This window comes from Mustela putorius, unplaced genomic scaffold, assembly GCF_011764305.1.
Source record: "Mustela putorius furo isolate JIRA1106 unplaced genomic scaffold, ASM1176430v1.1 tig00004043_pilon_pilon_pilon, whole genome shotgun sequence".
NCBI lineage: Eukaryota > Metazoa > Chordata > Mammalia > Carnivora > Mustelidae > Mustela > Mustela putorius.
In genome coordinates this window covers 272056-288419 of record NW_025422178.1, presented here as the reverse complement: position 1 = coordinate 288419, position 16364 = coordinate 272056, and the positions used below count along the sequence as shown (strand labels likewise).

Genomic DNA, 16364 nt, shown 5'->3' with positions numbered 1-16364 from the left:
GTATGTCCCCTCTTTCAATGAAATTTTCTTCGAACACCAACAAGGACTGAAAACTATTTACCCAACAGTTAGATTTTTAAAGAGCAAGGACTATGACAACGTTCGTCTGATGTTATCTGCTGAACTATTTATAGGCAGGACCTGCAGCTTCTCACTAAGCTGATTTCTGGCCCTCTCTGCCCCAGGACTCCAGCCTCTAACTCACCAGGATTTCTGAAGAACATACTGCTCTTTCCCAGGAGGGAGACATTAATTACCACATTGGCCCCAGTAGAAAATGACCTCAAATTTAGGGCACTCTTTCTTTGCAAAGTGGAAGAAATTTTTTAAATTACAAAAATTTAATCCATCGTACAGAAACATTCTGTCCCTTGACCCCTGAGGAATGAAACAGCCAGTCCCTGCTTCCCTCAGCTTTTTGTTGCTGAAGCCGGGGGTTAGAAAATTAAAATTCAATTGTTTTCTCAGCAACCCCCTCACTGCCTTAAAGCTCACAATATGACTTAACCTAACCATTCCAAGATTCAGGCATTTGGGATCCTGACCATCTTTCCGTCTCACATGACTAACAATCTTACTTGGAACGATAATGACAGTTTCAGCTCTCTGTTCATTCTAATTCTTCTTCCCCCACTGGGGAGAGCGGAGGGCGGAACGTCTTTCTCAACAACAACAGAAACTATTAAGCTACCTGCGATGAGCTGTAAGAGACTGCTCCTCTTTGCTGTTTCTTTATTGCCTCCTGGCAAGATCTGGAGAACTGCCCTTTCGTCCTTAATCTCTAGGATCGCTGGGATAATTTGCCGATCTCAGAATTCAGGGTTCTTGATCAGAATTTGATCGATTCCATGTTTCCATGAATAGGTTTCTAGAAAAGGTTGGTTTGGTTCTCAGAAGCTTCCCATGTTCAGGAAAAATCAAAGACCTTGAGGACATTTCTTCTAGTGAAGAGGCAGAGAAACCAGCAGATGCATTAGGCTCTTGAACAGCCTTATGTCCTTGCTCAACAATGAACTGATCAGTGGAATGCCATGAAGGAAGTCACTTAGAGCCAAAGAGCTCAGTGAAGGAGTTAGCTGAGGAGTAAATATATCAACAATGTGATTTTCGTGTCCCCCAGGATTCTCTTCTAACTGGCCCCAAGGGAAAACAGTGATAAACTGGAAATTCTTTGGACATGGCTCTTACAGCTACTCATTTAAGATTCTACATCATAACACAGACAGGTTGTTGGCAGGGAGGCAGCCTGTGGCAGTGAAAAATGCATGGGTTCTAGAGCCAGACAGCCAGTGCCTCAAATCCTCGCTCTGCAATGTGAAAGAGCTGGGTGATCTTAGGCAAGTTACATAATCTCCCTGAACCTCCTGAGAGAGAGACTGTCGTACCTACCACAGGAACAAATGCCTAAAGGCCCAGGCACAACCCATAGCACACAGTAGGCCTGCAGCAAATACTGGTTCTCTTATGTCTTCTTTCTTCCCGAAATTTCCACACATCTGTTGCAGGCTAATAGAGAAGTATTCGCATCCCAGTGCTACAATGATGAACTGTGGAAACTTGAGCTCCTTATTTTTCTAAGCCTCCATTTCTGCATCTCTAAAATGGACATAATAATACCCTACCACATAAGATTGTTGTGAGAAGTGATTTTCAAATATGTCAAAACCTTAAAAAACGAAAGCAGCTCAGTCCTCTTTCAACCTGAGAGACTCTGATGTTAGTGCATAGAAACAGAGTAGGAAAGAAGCAATTAAAAGTTCAGTGGTACTTAGAGCAAAAGCAGCAAGAGAAAACCACAGAGGAGCTTAACCAAATGGCTAAAGGTCTAGGTTGAAGAAAGAGTCCCATTGTCAGTGTTCGAACCACTACTTCAGTAGCTATCTGAATTGGGAGATCTGGCCTCCCCTGTATCATGGTTTCTACAGCCATAAAATGATGATAATAATAACCTACTTTACAGGGGTGCTCTGAAATACTGGCTCACAGCAGGTGTCTATTAACGTAACTGCTACCATCATCATCATACCCTGTGCCTCTTAGGAAAGCAAAGTTAGGTTGTGGTCAAGAATGAAATGCCTTTTATTTTCTGCATTGAGACAGATGCCATTAATTATCCAGCTGGCACAGAGAGGCTACCCCTCGGTTTATCCAGTGCTTCTGGGGCCTGTCTGTTGGTAGTTCAATGGACAGGACGTAGTTGGTGGAGTGGCCTGTGGTGGAGAGGATGCCTCTTCGGGCACTTGTTTTGTAGACTGGACACATGTAAATGTTCTGATGCAGAAACATCGCACTTTCCCCAGGTTTCAGCCAAATAATGGGCAACGGGTCATAGAGGATCTTAGGGAAAGACTCCCCGATCTGCTTTGTTTTCCTGTCCCAGCGGGCACCTTCCAAGAAGAGGCCTTTTATGTAGGCCCCATCTTCTGGGTTATTCTCCATGGCCGTTTCTTGTGTGGTTACCTGGAAGAGAGGAAGCTGTAAGTTCTATTACCTGCCATTTCCTTAGAATGGGGCAGCATTAAGAGATGAGAAAATCTGCTGCAATGTTTGCCTTTCCCAGGACCCTGGGACTTCCGTGATAATACTCCTGCCTTCATACATGGACCAGGTCTGATTCCTAGTCAGCACAGTGGGCATAGGGAATGTATTAGAGTAGGAGTCAGGAGGCCACATTAACTATAACTAGCTTAGCAACCTTTGCACAGTCCTTTCCCTTTCTGGACCTGGATCTGTAAAAGGAGGGGTTAGATTTAGATGCATGCTCATAAAACAGTCCTCTGGTGGGGAGAAATAATGCCTTGATTTGTAGTTTTTGTTGATGTCTATGGTGTAGGTAGTCAGTTTCAGGCTAGCAACTATGTAATAAGGAGCTACGACTGGCTCTGGTGAGTTGATATGGGCCAGCTCCAGCATACCACTGTTTAGGTTCCAAGGTGGTAAAGTCAAATTCCTTCAGTAAAGCACAGAAAATGGTCTAAGTGCAGGAAGATGAGGAGGGGTGTGGATTATAGTGAACCAGAGATCACAAGCTCCATTTAAATTCATTCAAATTGTAAACTTTTTTTTTTACTGTGAATAGGATATTTTTCTTATTTTTACTTCTAAGTACTTACTGCCAGAATAGGAAAAGGTTACTGATTTTTGTATATTTAACCAGGATCTAGCCACCATATCTGTATTCTGATACCTATTACCTATCAGTATTCTGCCAGGTGTGTTTTTAGAGTCTTTAGGCTTTCTAGGTATGCAATCATTTCAACATCAAAAAAGATGGTTTTATCTTTTTTTCTCCAGTGTTTATCCCAGTTATTTCATTACTTTATTGCATTAATTTCAGCTTAACATTGTTTTCAAAGACCATCAGTTTCATTCATAAACTAGATTAAGACCTAGGCAACCAGTCTGAAACCTCTCAACAGATGATCTTACTCTTTTCTCTCCATATATGGGTAGAGTGATATTTGATTACTGGACATTCCTTTGACTTCAAGCAAAGGACTACCCAAGACCAAATGAAGAGTCCTTCCAAAGGAAGCGTCCATCATAGTGAATAAACAGTGGGGGAGGATGCTTTAATTTTTCTTGGTACAATGGTGGCAGAGTTTTCCTCTGGAAAGATTCCTTACATATATGTGTGTAATATATAATATACGTATATATATGTACACACACACACACATATACATACATACAGAGACAAAGCCTTGGGAATCCTCTGGTTCTGTCAGGAATAACTTTGGAGCTATTTTAAGTTGTGCTAAATACTTTAATTGTACCATCTCAGAAACATTTGGGCCTTAACACATCCAAATGTTTGGACTCCTTAACAAACAGGCAGCACTGCTTTCCCTGGTTGGTCCCATGAGCTGGCCTAACCCAAAGCACGTCTACCTCAAATTCAAATCCGATGTGGTCAATGGGGATGGTGTATTTCCGGGCATAATTCTGAGAGACACCCGTCAAAAAAGACTGTGTGAAGTAGAATCCAGAGATCCAAAAGACCACAGGGGGCCCATGGTCAATCCATTCCTGGAGAGCCACAGAAATAAAAATTCAAAATCAACAGCACATAAAGATAGTTCAAAGGCAGATAATGTAAATGAATGTCATTAAGAAAAATGGCTTTTCTCATTTTTCTTAAAACAGGCATCCCTCTAAGTTTAGCTTATATTTTCCCACGTGTGAAATGAAGGCGCAAAGATATATGTTTCCACTTTAAGAAAAGCCTAGGTACAAGCTGGTGTCAGAATATAATAGAGACTGGCAGGGACTGTAGCAGTGGAAACTAGGTGTCTTGTCTAAACTGAGCAACAGCCACTCATCTCATAATACTTGCCATTCAGGAATGTAGGCCCATTGTTTCAGGTCTTCCCTTTTTTTGTAGGACAAATATCTGGAGTTTTATGTGTAATACTTCAATGTTTACATGCTAGCTCAAAAAATTTAAATTACCAGGCAGCCAAACCAAATATATCTACTACTTGAATCTGACCCATGAGCCACCAGTTCATGACATAAATTCTAGTTCCTACTCTTGTCTCTATAGGCTATAATCTTTCCAAAGATTCTGAAAAATCTCCCCCTGCCCCTTCTCCCCACTGCAATGCTGGGAAGATTGTCTCTAGTAGGTGCTTGGTCCATTTCAGAATGTCCTCTCCACCTGAATGAGCATGCCAGGTACCCAGTAACCCTGACTCCCAGGTACCTGGAAGAAGGCCAGGCGGGCCAGCAGGTCAGCCACATAGCCCCCCAGTGGCTTTAGTGATGGGTAGGACTTGGCCATCCATATGGCTGGCACTTTACCCACGATCATGCTACTGAAGACATCCTCCAGCTCTGAGGACATCAGAACCTGTCCTTTGATGGCTCGGCCAAGATTAATGAGGCTTCTGCGAACCACTTTGGTCAGCCTGCAAGAACAAAGGAGTTGGCTCAGACAGGCTCTTCAGTTTTATTCTACCCAAGTATGCTGATTCCAGGTTTCCTTTCACTTTCCCTCCACTCTTTCAAAGGTCCTTACAAGAGATATACACTCATGATAGAAAAATTATAAAGATGAGAGAAAATTAAATCATCCAGTATCTCATTACCTAAAGATAACTTACATATTTATTTTCCCATATTTTTCTATACTTAAACATTCATTTTTTTGTATCTGTTTTTCTCTCTTCGCATATAGGGAGCATCTTCTCAACTCACTAGAGACCTAAATCATCTTTTATAATAACTGCAAGTTATTTCATTTTATTGAATTATTTCCCTATTGCTGGAACATGTTAGTTCTAGGTTTGTTGTCACTGTAAACAACATTGTTAAGAACATCCATCCATATCAATCTTTGTGGAAACTTTTAATGATTTTCCTAGTAACGGTAGAATTTCTGGGTCAAAAGGTAATACAATTGGGGTGCTGGGTGGCACAGTACGTTAAGTGTCGACTCTTGGTTTCAGCTCAGGTCATGATCTCAGGGTCAAGAGATCAAGACCCATGTTGGGCTTTGCACTGGGCATGCAGTCTGCAGTCTCTCTCCCTCTGTCCCTCTACCCCATGCTCTCTCCTTCTATTTCTCTCTCTCTGAAATAAATAAATAAATCTTTTTTTTTTTTAAAGGCAATACAGTTTTAAAGGGTTTGTTCCATATTGTCCAAGTTGTTCTTTTTATGGATTATGAGGTCCATGCCTGAGAAAAGGCAGCTGAAGGGCATCCTGAGAGATGCCAAGATTGCCTGTCTCTCTCTTTGGCCTCTATGTTATGAGACCTAGCCAAGCCTAAAGGGAATGCACCTGAGAGTGGCAAAAAACATGCCACCAGAGAGAACTTGTCAGGCTGTCCCAAAGACTTTTGGAATGCCTTCCAAGTAGATACAAGAATGATCAAATACAAGAAAGAGATTCCTAGATGTATAATCACTAAATATTCATATTAAGAGGAATTTAAGGGTCAGACATTTGGTGCATGTGCTTTGCTGAGGAGTCAAGGGGCAAAGTGACTATCTGAGGCATGATACAGCAGACCTGTAGCTATTATACCTAAAGACCTACTTGCAAGAGATTTTTTCTATTTTTCAACTATGAGCTCTGCTAGTTTCAAGGTTTTAGTACCCAAGGAAGGAACAATTGCCCCAGAAGACACATTAATGTTTCCCCTAAACTGGAAACTGAACTGTCACCTAATCATCTCAGGCTTCTCATACCACTCAGTGAATCTGTCAAAAAAAGTAGGGTGGGGGGAATGTAAGAGTATTACTCAATGTGATTAACCCTGACCATCTTTGGAAAATAAGATTGCTATTACCCTGTTCTCTTCTATTACAATGACCAGTAGGAAAGGCTAGTGAAGGTCCCTGCAATCACCAAGGAAGAGCTCCAGTGACCTTAGAAGAGGGAAGCCATGAGGCTTAGTATCTGGATGAATGACAACTCTCTTCCCATCATGCCAAGGTATCTGACTCACAGCAGAGCTGCTACATCCTAGCTCACAGCCCATACTTTGCTTGGTTCCCCCATATGGCCAACTGTCTGTTGACTCTAGAGAGTAATACTAAGACTGGAAGGCAAGGAATTTTTATATAACATTATTCCAGTTCTCTAGTCCTTCAGAGTCAGGGCTGTCCCTAAAACTGAGCAATGACCAAAGAGGCAAAAGGGAGACAGTTAACAGATAAAGAACTGGGAATAGTAGGAACCTTGGACTTGAAGGCAGAAGTGATGAGTTTTCTCATTTGGCATAGATGGTCTTTGAGAATCCCTTCAGTTTTATCTAGAAGTGAAATCAAGATATCTATTGGGCTCTAGGCTATATATAGTAATTGGAGAAGTGAGGAGGGCCCAAGACCCTAAGTCCCATGGCCAGCCCATAACAACCCCTCCCTAACTCTGTGGTTGGAGTAATGGGATAAACTTCTCTCCACCACTTTCTCTGTTCATACTGATTTCACATATTGGCTAAGTGCATGGGCTCTGGGATCAGACAGCCTGGGTTCAAAATCAGTTCTGTCACTGAATGACTATGTGACCTTGTACTTAACCCTTCTAGGTCTCAGTTTTCTCATCTGTAAAATGGTGGCAGAGGGATTACTAACTGTGCATATTCCAAAGACTACTATATGCATGCCTATAGTAGTGCATATTCCAAAGACTACACATGCATGGTGCTTGGAGCACCAAGGGCTTAAGAAAAGTGGTTCTAACAGTTACTTTTACTGTTAGCCTGCTTGGTATTGGTTTTAACCTGGTTTTACAGGTGTCATATGAATGAATGAGTGAGAATGAATAGAAAAAATGATTTAACAGTAGGTGAACGCATGCTTGGATGGTCCTACTTATAGCCCTCCCTATGGGAGGGACAAATACCTCCTCTGCACAGCAGCCCTTGTCAAGTGTACACATCTGTTACTGCCCATTAGATCATACCGCTACACTCCAACTCCCAGGATTCAAGTTCTCAGGATCCAAGTAAGACCATCTGGCCCACCTGTTGAATCTGATGAGCTCCTGCCTTAGGACGGTGTTCATGGATTCCTCATAGACCACAGGATACAACTTCATAACCACTTCCACGTCAAAGTCATTGGGAAGCTTGGAGAGTATGTCCTGGGCCAGCTCTTCAATCACTTCCTTAAAGCACAGACAGTAGAGAGGTGAATGAGAAACAAGGCCTGTACATTGTGGTTTTGTGTGGGTAAACCTGAACCAATGGGCACTGGTCTTTTTAATCACAGTCTGTATGACCTTCCTGGGAATTCTCCCACAGAAGCCAACTCTGCCTGGCAGAAAGGAGGGCCCTTACCTCTCTACCAGTCTTTGGGAAGGCATCACCTCTTGGCCCAGAAAGCAAAAGAGCAGAGCAATGAGAGCCCTCTTTTCACACCTGAAGCAAGGGCCTGAGGGCTAGGCAGGGATTCCTGCTCTGTCAGGTAGCCTCCGGGCAGAACGGAACCCGGCCAGCTCCTGTCTTTAAGGTCAGCTCTAGTAGAGCATCTCCCACAGCTTCCTCAACCAGTGTCTCAGAACCAGTTCACAGTACAGATGGGACTCTTGCTTAGTGCCAGTGACAGGACAGGACGCCTGGGGAGGTATAGGCCATTCCTCAGGACTGAGCGAGAATAGTCCAGGGCAATGGAGTTGGCCAAGTGGAGAGGGGACAGGCCTAGAAGAACAAGCAGTAGGACCAGGCCGTGAGAGAGGCAGAGACCTCCGCCCCCCGGTGGAACATGCACTTCCTTCCCTCTCCTCTCTCCTGTGAGGGGGATTTCCATCCCTGAGACCAAGCAGGCTGCTTGGTCTTCCTACCTGTTACCACTTATGGCACTATGAGCCAAAGCAAGAGAAACCCACCGGGGAGAGGGCTTGAACATGGGTTAGCTCAGAAGGTGGAGAAGGGAAGGAAAAGACAGGAAAGAAGAGGGTGTGGCAGCGTCGGGAGATGATGGTCCTGGGTCTGGCTCCGCCTGAGTTATGAAAGCTATGAAGCAGGTGTCTTCCTTCCACTGGGTTCGTTTCACTCCCTTCTGTAGACTGAGGATGGTGGACCAGGTCTTCACTTCATAAAGTGTGCACTAACTGGGAAAGGCACCCAAAATGACTGCTTCTACGTGTCTCCGGGACATGGAACAAATCATGTTGAATCACATGATGAGAAAGTCACTCTCTTTCCGAGTTTCAGCCACCTTTCTCTTTTCATTCTTCTCAAGGACAAAGTCTCAGACCAGTGCTAATTAAATGCGCTGTAACCCTGGCCGAGCTTCCCCTTTCCACAAGGAGCCAGCAGGGCCTCAGCAACGTCATCTGCAAGGAATCTAATAACTTTCATTAGCTTTCATTTTCTTTTTTGTGGCTGTCATGACTTTATGGAAATGACACTGGGTTTCCATTTATGGCACTGATGAGCAGCTTTTAAATGAAATGTTTTTAAGCAAAAGAGATTTAGTTTTAAATATTATATATATGGCGTACAGATGATACATGGGTATAGCAACGAACCATGAGGAGTATCTGGAAACACTGGTGTTCTTGCAGCTCTGTATCTGAGGACTCTTAGCAGAAAGACTCAAGAACCCATGTCCTCACTCAGGGGTCTGCCAGACCTCCCCTCTTCTGCTTCCCTGGTCATCAGCCACAATCCTGTGTGACCACCAGGTGGAAAACTGCCTGGGAAACAGAATTATGTCTCCTGCCCCACACCTGGTTACCTGCGGGGACTTGCCACTCTCTCCTGACTGCCTAGGGAGGGTCAGCAACACCCCTTGAAACAGCTGGTTGGTTTCCTGGTTGTCCTTGGTGATGTCAGCGTTCTCATGGAGGCCAAAGACTTCTGGGTGGGCTGTGATGGGTAGATTCCTGAGATAGTCGATATAGGACTGGAAAGGAAATCTTCAATTGACACAAACCCAGGTTCCCTGGGGTCCCAGAGATCACTCCGGGATGGGCTGGACCTAACCCAAGCAAATCGTAGCACGGGTCACACCTTCCCACCACCCACACACCAACCACCCCCTCCACACACACACACAGGGTAAACACCAAGCTCTTTCTTTCTCAGACGGTTTTCTGGGGAGTGAAAATGAAGGCAGAGGTCTGCGTATCTCCCTTCCCACCCCTAGCTTCTCCTTATTTCCTCCTCATAGTTCTGGCTTTGCTTTCAGACAGAGCTGGATTTGGATCCGGGCTCCACTGTAAACGAGTTGTGTAAACTTGACCCCAGTTTCCTTATTTGTAAATGGGAAGATAAGTGAGGTTACAGAGGAATGGGCCTTGGCATATAACAGGTATTCAGGAAAAGAATTCCGTTCTATTCTTCCTGTTCTCATTCTTCCTTCCAGTTTTTCTGTCCTTCTCCTTTGACTACCTTTTGAACCTTTGTTTTCAAGTACCAGTTTCCAGCCCATTTACTGCTAAACCCTCATCTTAGCTACCCTTCCCCTTAAACTCCCAAGAGGGACCCCACATTCTGAAAGGACCTTATCTATCAAATGCCAGTTTTCATCAAACAGTAATAATGGCTCTCTTAGAGGCTTTTTGGAATATTGAAAATAGCTTATGGACCTAAGTCAGAAAGCCCAAGGCTATCTCTGGGCCCTCCTTGCTTACACTGCAGCCCCTAGCCACATGGGGATTGCCGAGCCCCTCACCTGGTAGGGGCCATGAGGAGGGACATGGTAAATGTCTCCAGGAGCGAGACAGTAATGATCCTCCTCAATTTCCTTACAGTAGAACGTGGACAGAAGGGACAGCAGGAGACGCCTGTCTTTGTCATCAGTCACTCTGCCTCCGTAATTACATTCTCCTGGGGACAACCAACAGGAAGAAGATGAGCCCAGGAAGGTCATAATGAACTTGGTCATTAACCTAAAACAGGATTCTTCCAGCCAAGGAGCTCTGCTGAGAAACAGGGTTGCTGAAACCAATGCTCACCTTGGGATGACCACCAGGTCTTTTTGGTATGATGTTTGCTACAAAAATAGTACACATTAACCATAGGAAAAATCAGGAAGCAGAAATAAACTGAGAGAAAAACAACACAATCACCAATAATTCCACCAGAGGTAACTACGAACATTTAGGTCTCTTCTTCATGTGTGCGTGTATGTGTGCATACGTACGTGAAAGGCATTACAGAAAGGTGGTTCAGGGCAAGCACTCTGGCATGAGACAGTCCTGGGTTCCAATTCCAGCAATTTCTCATCCATCAAGAAGCAGAGATAATTGCAGTATCCATTTTATAAGGTTGTGGTTAATAAAGCTTATAAAACATTTAGTACAATGCTTAGCACAAAGAAAGCATTCAAGTTATTATAGCTATTACAAATACATATATATATTAGAAAATTGAGATTATCCCATACATCCTGCTTTGGGATACTCCACCCACTTCATTAATATCATTCGCTGAGACTCAGGTTTCTACATTCAGATTTCTACAAAAAGAATTGGGTAATTCTTTGGAAGCCACATCAAATCCTTCTTAGTAACCCCATGACACGTTTTCTAGCTGGTCCAGATTCCACAGTATGTGGGTGCCACCTGGCATTTCGTAGTTATGGACAACACACTAGTCTGCAGGGAGGAAACACATCTGTGTATATAGTGTGTGTGACAGACGGGCTCATTTCCAATTCCAACCATTCCAGGAAGATGCAGGTCTACAGACAGGAAACAGGAAGTACGGCCCAAGTTTGGGGCCAGACGCCTCGACTTCTCTTGGTTTGGGAAGTGTCTAAATGTCTGGGAGGAGGACCTGGGTGGTTCATTAGGGGAGAAGTAAAGGTCTAAAGGGAAGCTCATACTTCTTGAGTCATTTGAGCCCTGGCAGAAGCTATTTTACCTGTGGACTTTTCCAAGGACTTTTCAAAGCTCAGTTTGAACATTACAGCTTATCCTGGCTATAAACAAATTTTTAACCCACTGAGCCACCCAGGTGCCCCTATAAACAAGTTTTTGATAGCACTATATTAGATACAATAATCAAAATATGACATTAAAGAGACAGTGGTTTTTCCCTCACTGAAGTCAGCGTGGCAGAGCTGAGAGCTCCCAAGAGGGAACCCAACTGAAGGTTTATCTCAGGCACAGAGTCATGGGGCACTTCCTTATCAGTGAAATTTCCTGAAGGCTTTGGGTTTTATGTTTGTTTAGGAAGGTCACCTCTTGGGGCCCCTGTGTGGCTCAGTTCGATGGGTGTCTGCCTTCAGCTTGGGTCATGATCCCAGGGTCCTGGGATCAAGCCCCATATTGGGCTCCCTGCTCAGCAGGAAGCCTACTTCTCCCTCTCCCTCTGCCTGTGCACACCTCCGCCCCCCAATGCCTGCTTGTGCTCTCTCTATCCCTCTGTCAAATGAATAAATAAAATCTTAAAAAAAATAAAAAAGGAAGGTGCATTTCTTTATAGCTACTTATGTGTCTATTCTGGTAACAAAAGCGTAAGTTCCCACAGGCCCCAGGATGTGTTTTATCTTTTCTAAGGTCTCTACTCTCTGCTCAAGGGCTGGGGGTATCAGATTAAGAATGTATTGACTTTGGGCAATCTAATTTGATAACCACTATCCAAAAGATGAGACTACTCAGAGACTACTATCTCTTTGATCAGTGTCAGTACAGAGTTCTAATGATCATCTGTATCTGTTTTTTTTTTTTTCTTTCCTGCCGCACATAGAGGTGGTAGGGTCCCTTGCAGGGGGTAGGGTGTGCGAGAGGTGTTCGTGTGCACTTGATTCCTGGCGTGAGCTCTTCAGTGCTATCCCTGTGGCAGTGGCCACACACATGTGTCCTGACACATGGCATCAAGAGTCGGTGGAGCTTTTGCCAGCTGTGCCCCTGAGAGATGATAACAATGAACACAGACCCTTGCCGATTCACGATGGACATGTAAAGAGGGTGAGAAATGGACCTTTGGTGTCTTACACCCTTGAGATGTGGGGACTGTTGATTATCTTAGCCTCACTAGTCCACCCTGACTGGTACAGGGGCAAAGTGAGGAAGCTCAAGCTGGCGGACACGGTGGGGGCGGGTCGTCTGACGGGCTGCGGACAGTCCCATACCAAGACCTTACCCCAGGGCAAGGACACATTCGTTCTGCTTTCTGAAGAAGAGCCTTGGCATGTGACTCTGAATGGCCTGAAATGCTGGGAACATGACTCAGTTCTTTAGAGAATGTCTAAAAGCCACTGCCTTTAGGTTGTGTGTGTCACTTGGGATTTTGTTCAGGAGACAGGGTGTGGAGTTAAGGTCTGTGTGACCTTTTACAACTGAACTTGATGATTACTGTGAAGCAAGATTTCTCAGCCCTAGCACTATGAACATGTTGCCCTGGGTAGTTCTGTGTGTGTATGTTGGTGGGGGTGTGTGCTTTCTGTGCTTTGTAGAACACGGATGCATGGTTAGCAGCTCCCCTGGCCTCTACCCTGTGGTACCCCTATTTAGTGGTGACAGCCAACAATGTCTCCAGATGTCGCCAAATGTCCCCTTGGGGGGAAAAGCTGCCCTTGGTTGAGAATCACTGCCCTCAGGCCTCAGTCTTGTCAGGTGTAAAACAGGGTAACTAAGTGAGGCTCAGAAGTTGCTATGGAGACTGGGTGCGACGACTGTGTATACGGAGCGCCTGCCTCATGACTGGAGAAAGGATCCAGCCAAGCCCCTGAACATACGGAGCTGAGGAAGGAACTCGGTGTGTAATCTTGAAAATGCCCAGGGTTTCCTGCTGAGCTGCATTTTGACCTCTGGCCATGGGATCGCACTCACTTAGCCCGTCTGTAGTTGATCTCCTGTTTCTGGGGTTCTGTGATCTGTTCCCTGAGGGAAGCACATTTACATTCTTCCATAGTATGCACTAGTCTATACTGGGTGACTAATAAAAGGTAACGGATAGACTGTTTTTGTTTTGTTTTTAAAGCTTTTATTTATTCATTTGACATAGAGAGAGATCATAAGTAGGCAGAGAGGCAGGCAGAGAGAGGAGGAAGCAGGCTCCCTCCCTGATGCGTGGGGCTCGATCCCAGGACCCTGAGATCATGACCTGAGCCGAAGGCAGAGGCCTAACCCACTGAGCCACCCAGGTGCCCCTCAGATAGACTGTTTTAATACAAAACAGCAAGTGCCCTTTTCACTGGAGGGAACCTCTGTTGGGAGTGCTCTCCTTCTTCCTGCCCACTGTCTACCCTACCATCTTCTGCCCCTTATGAACTCATTCATCCCGCAAAACTCATCCTTTATGCTTTCATGAAGTTATCCATGATCATCCCCTACCCCCTCCCTGAGATTTAATCATTGTGTTACTTTTCTACTTTATAAATATCTCTCTTGTTGAACTTATCACTGTATTGTCTTTTATTTCTTTTTAAAAGCATTTTTAAAAAAGGATTTTTATCCATTTACTTGAGAGAGAGAGAGAGAGAGAAACAGAGAGAGCCCGAGTGCAGGGAGGGGCAGAAGGAGGGGGAGAAACAGACTCCCTGCTAAGCAGAGGGCCCTATGTGAGGCTTGATTCCAGAACCCCAAGATCATGACCTGAGCCGGAGGCAGAGAGACACCCAACCGACGGAGCCACCCAGGTACCCTTCTTTATATATATTTTTTACTTTACAGATTGTGAGCCACTTGAAGGTAGGAATTGTATCTTAGTTTTTTGTAACATCTGGTATGGTGACCAGCATTAGTAAGAGCTCCATGTTTGTTGACTGACTGAATGAGTGAGCAAATAAATGGATAGAGATGGGATCAGAAGAGCAGAAGGGTGGAGTACGACACTGGAGATTTGTAATTGCAAAGCCTCCTCCCATAAGTACCTGTCAGGTAAGTTAGAGCCTCAAACGGCACCTCCTTGTAGTCATTCAGAAACATCTGGATCTGCCGCATACTGATCCTCAGGTCAGACTCGTTGAACTCATAAGGAATATTCCATCCTGCACAAAGCACGGAAGAATCGGAGGCTTCAGTGCCAAGAGCTCATAATTTCCATTCCGACATCGAGATGTACAGTTAAGCGTCATTACAGATCAGGAGCCTCTTTCAGCCCCATATGAAGATCAAGCACCAGGCCAACTATTAGCTCTGACATTTACTGCCAACGTGGGAGCCATGCTGCCTGAGAAAACATCCACTCTAAAATCAATTTCCTTATGGATCTCCCCATTTGTTAAGGTAGATGTTAATATCGTGGGATCTGTGGAATGAGAATGACTCTCCCTGGCTGGAATACTGTGGTAACGCACCGAGTTCCAAAAATAACACTAAAGCATAGCCAGACAGCAGTATCTGTGATTAGGCAACAGAACGAAGTCAGCTTTGCGAATTCCCCTCATTGTGCTCATGGGAAAATGGGATGGCCGGCCTTGAAGAAACTACTGCTTGTATTTTCAAGGGTATCGTGATAATTGCCCAGTGGGTCTGGGAAAGGGGCACAAATGCATGAACCAGCCGGGCATGGTGGGAGACAGCAGGGTACAGTCGGATCTGTGCTCAACAGAGACCTTGAATTTCCTCCCAAACATTTACATTCAAATAAAGAAATGTAGCAAAATAATAAAATTCGTGGTCTGGCACAGAAAACACAACTGGCCAGTTGGTTGCAAGCCAAACCGTTACATGGATTTTTGGAAATCTGATGTAGGTGGGAAAACAGTGGTCAGAGAACATGATGTATGAAACGCAGATGCAGGGGGAGTGTCCCCCCCCACAAACTGTCTCATCCCTGCTCCCCTCTGTGGAAGGGTCAGGATGGTAGAAGGAAAGGAGATGCTCAGAGAGAATCACTAAGAGGGCAGTTTGCCTCCTTATCTAACCCAAAACAACAGCTGAAAATACATTTCAAGGCTTTTGAGCAAAATCAGAGTCAGCCCAACCTTAAAACCATGTAGATGTCAAATCTGCATTTAGCAGTTTGATGTTCTGCTCTAACAGGAGCGTTAAATTAACATAAAGTATTAAATTAAGTTAGGCCATGGAGAGGTTACATTAATAATGAAATTTGTTTTTATTTTTTCAAGAGGAAGCACAAATGTCCCGGCTGTATTTCTCTCATTCTTAAGCACATGTGTAGAGAACTACTTACAATGTCATAAACTAGCTGCAGACAACTCCCTGGAAAGTGGCTATTGTGCCTAAGATAGGCAAATGCCCATCAAAGGGAAAGGCCTCCCATCTTCTCAACAACCTATTACTTTGGTAATTAGGAGCCCTCTGATTCTGGAGCATCAGCTCTTTCCCTGACATTGATAGTGACCTGGTCTATGTAGGGGCTGCTGGATTTATTAAATAAAAGTACGGGACAGTCCACGAAAGTTTAATTTCAGATAAACAAATCATGCTTATTCTAAGTATGTCCCCAATAGTCTGTGGTATGTACTTATACAGCATTTTACTGGCAACCCTGAGTATGAACTTGAACATACACCTGTGATCTGTGCCCCAGCAGCCCAGGGGCACTGTCACCTCTTACCTAGGGGTCCGAAGTTTCTCCTCTCTTGAACAATGGCATGGAAGAAACAAAGGCCGAACAACAGCTTTTGCCACATGACTGCCTTTGTGCAGCTTTGGAAGAACACGGGGTCCGAGATGGGGTCATTGAGGTAAGAGCGCAAAAGGTTGGCCCGGAGCCCTTTGGGGGGCTCGTTGGTCATTTTGATCCCATTTTGGAGGATGCTGACTGGAAATTTCTCTGTTGGATAGCTGGTTAACCAGAGTCTGCAAGAAAAACAGACCTAAGCAGGTAGCGCAATACAAGAAGTTATACTGAAAAACAGTAACAAAAACCAATAGCCCCCGTGTATTAAGCACTACTAGATGTCAGACCCCATGCTAAAAATGTAATATGTGTCCTTCCTTCACTTCAACCCTCATACAGCCACCCTGTGTGAAGGGATTAGCTATCC

General features: G+C 44.5%; 1 protein-coding gene across 4 annotated transcripts in view; it reads right to left on the bottom strand.

Annotated features, from left to right (window-relative positions):
- Positions 1-2055: 2055 nt before the first annotated feature.
- The window catches only part of DNAH3 (dynein axonemal heavy chain 3), a 173703-nt gene continuing 159394 nt past the window's right edge, over positions 2056-16364 (bottom strand). For all 4 annotated transcript variants that reach the window (XM_045072730.1, XM_045072731.1, XM_045072732.1 and 1 more), the window contains 8 exons: positions 15932-16176; positions 14280-14396; positions 10131-10285; positions 9192-9359; positions 7475-7617; positions 4706-4910; positions 3892-4029; positions 2056-2460 (listed from right to left, as the gene is read on the bottom strand). In XM_045072730.1, coding sequence (XP_044928665.1) covers positions 2107-2460; positions 3892-4029; positions 4706-4910; positions 7475-7617; positions 9192-9359; positions 10131-10285; positions 14280-14396; positions 15932-16176 — 1525 coding nt within the window. In that variant the 3' untranslated portion in view covers positions 2056-2106. The remainder of the gene's footprint in view (positions 2461-3891; positions 4030-4705; positions 4911-7474; positions 7618-9191; positions 9360-10130; positions 10286-14279; positions 14397-15931; positions 16177-16364) is intronic.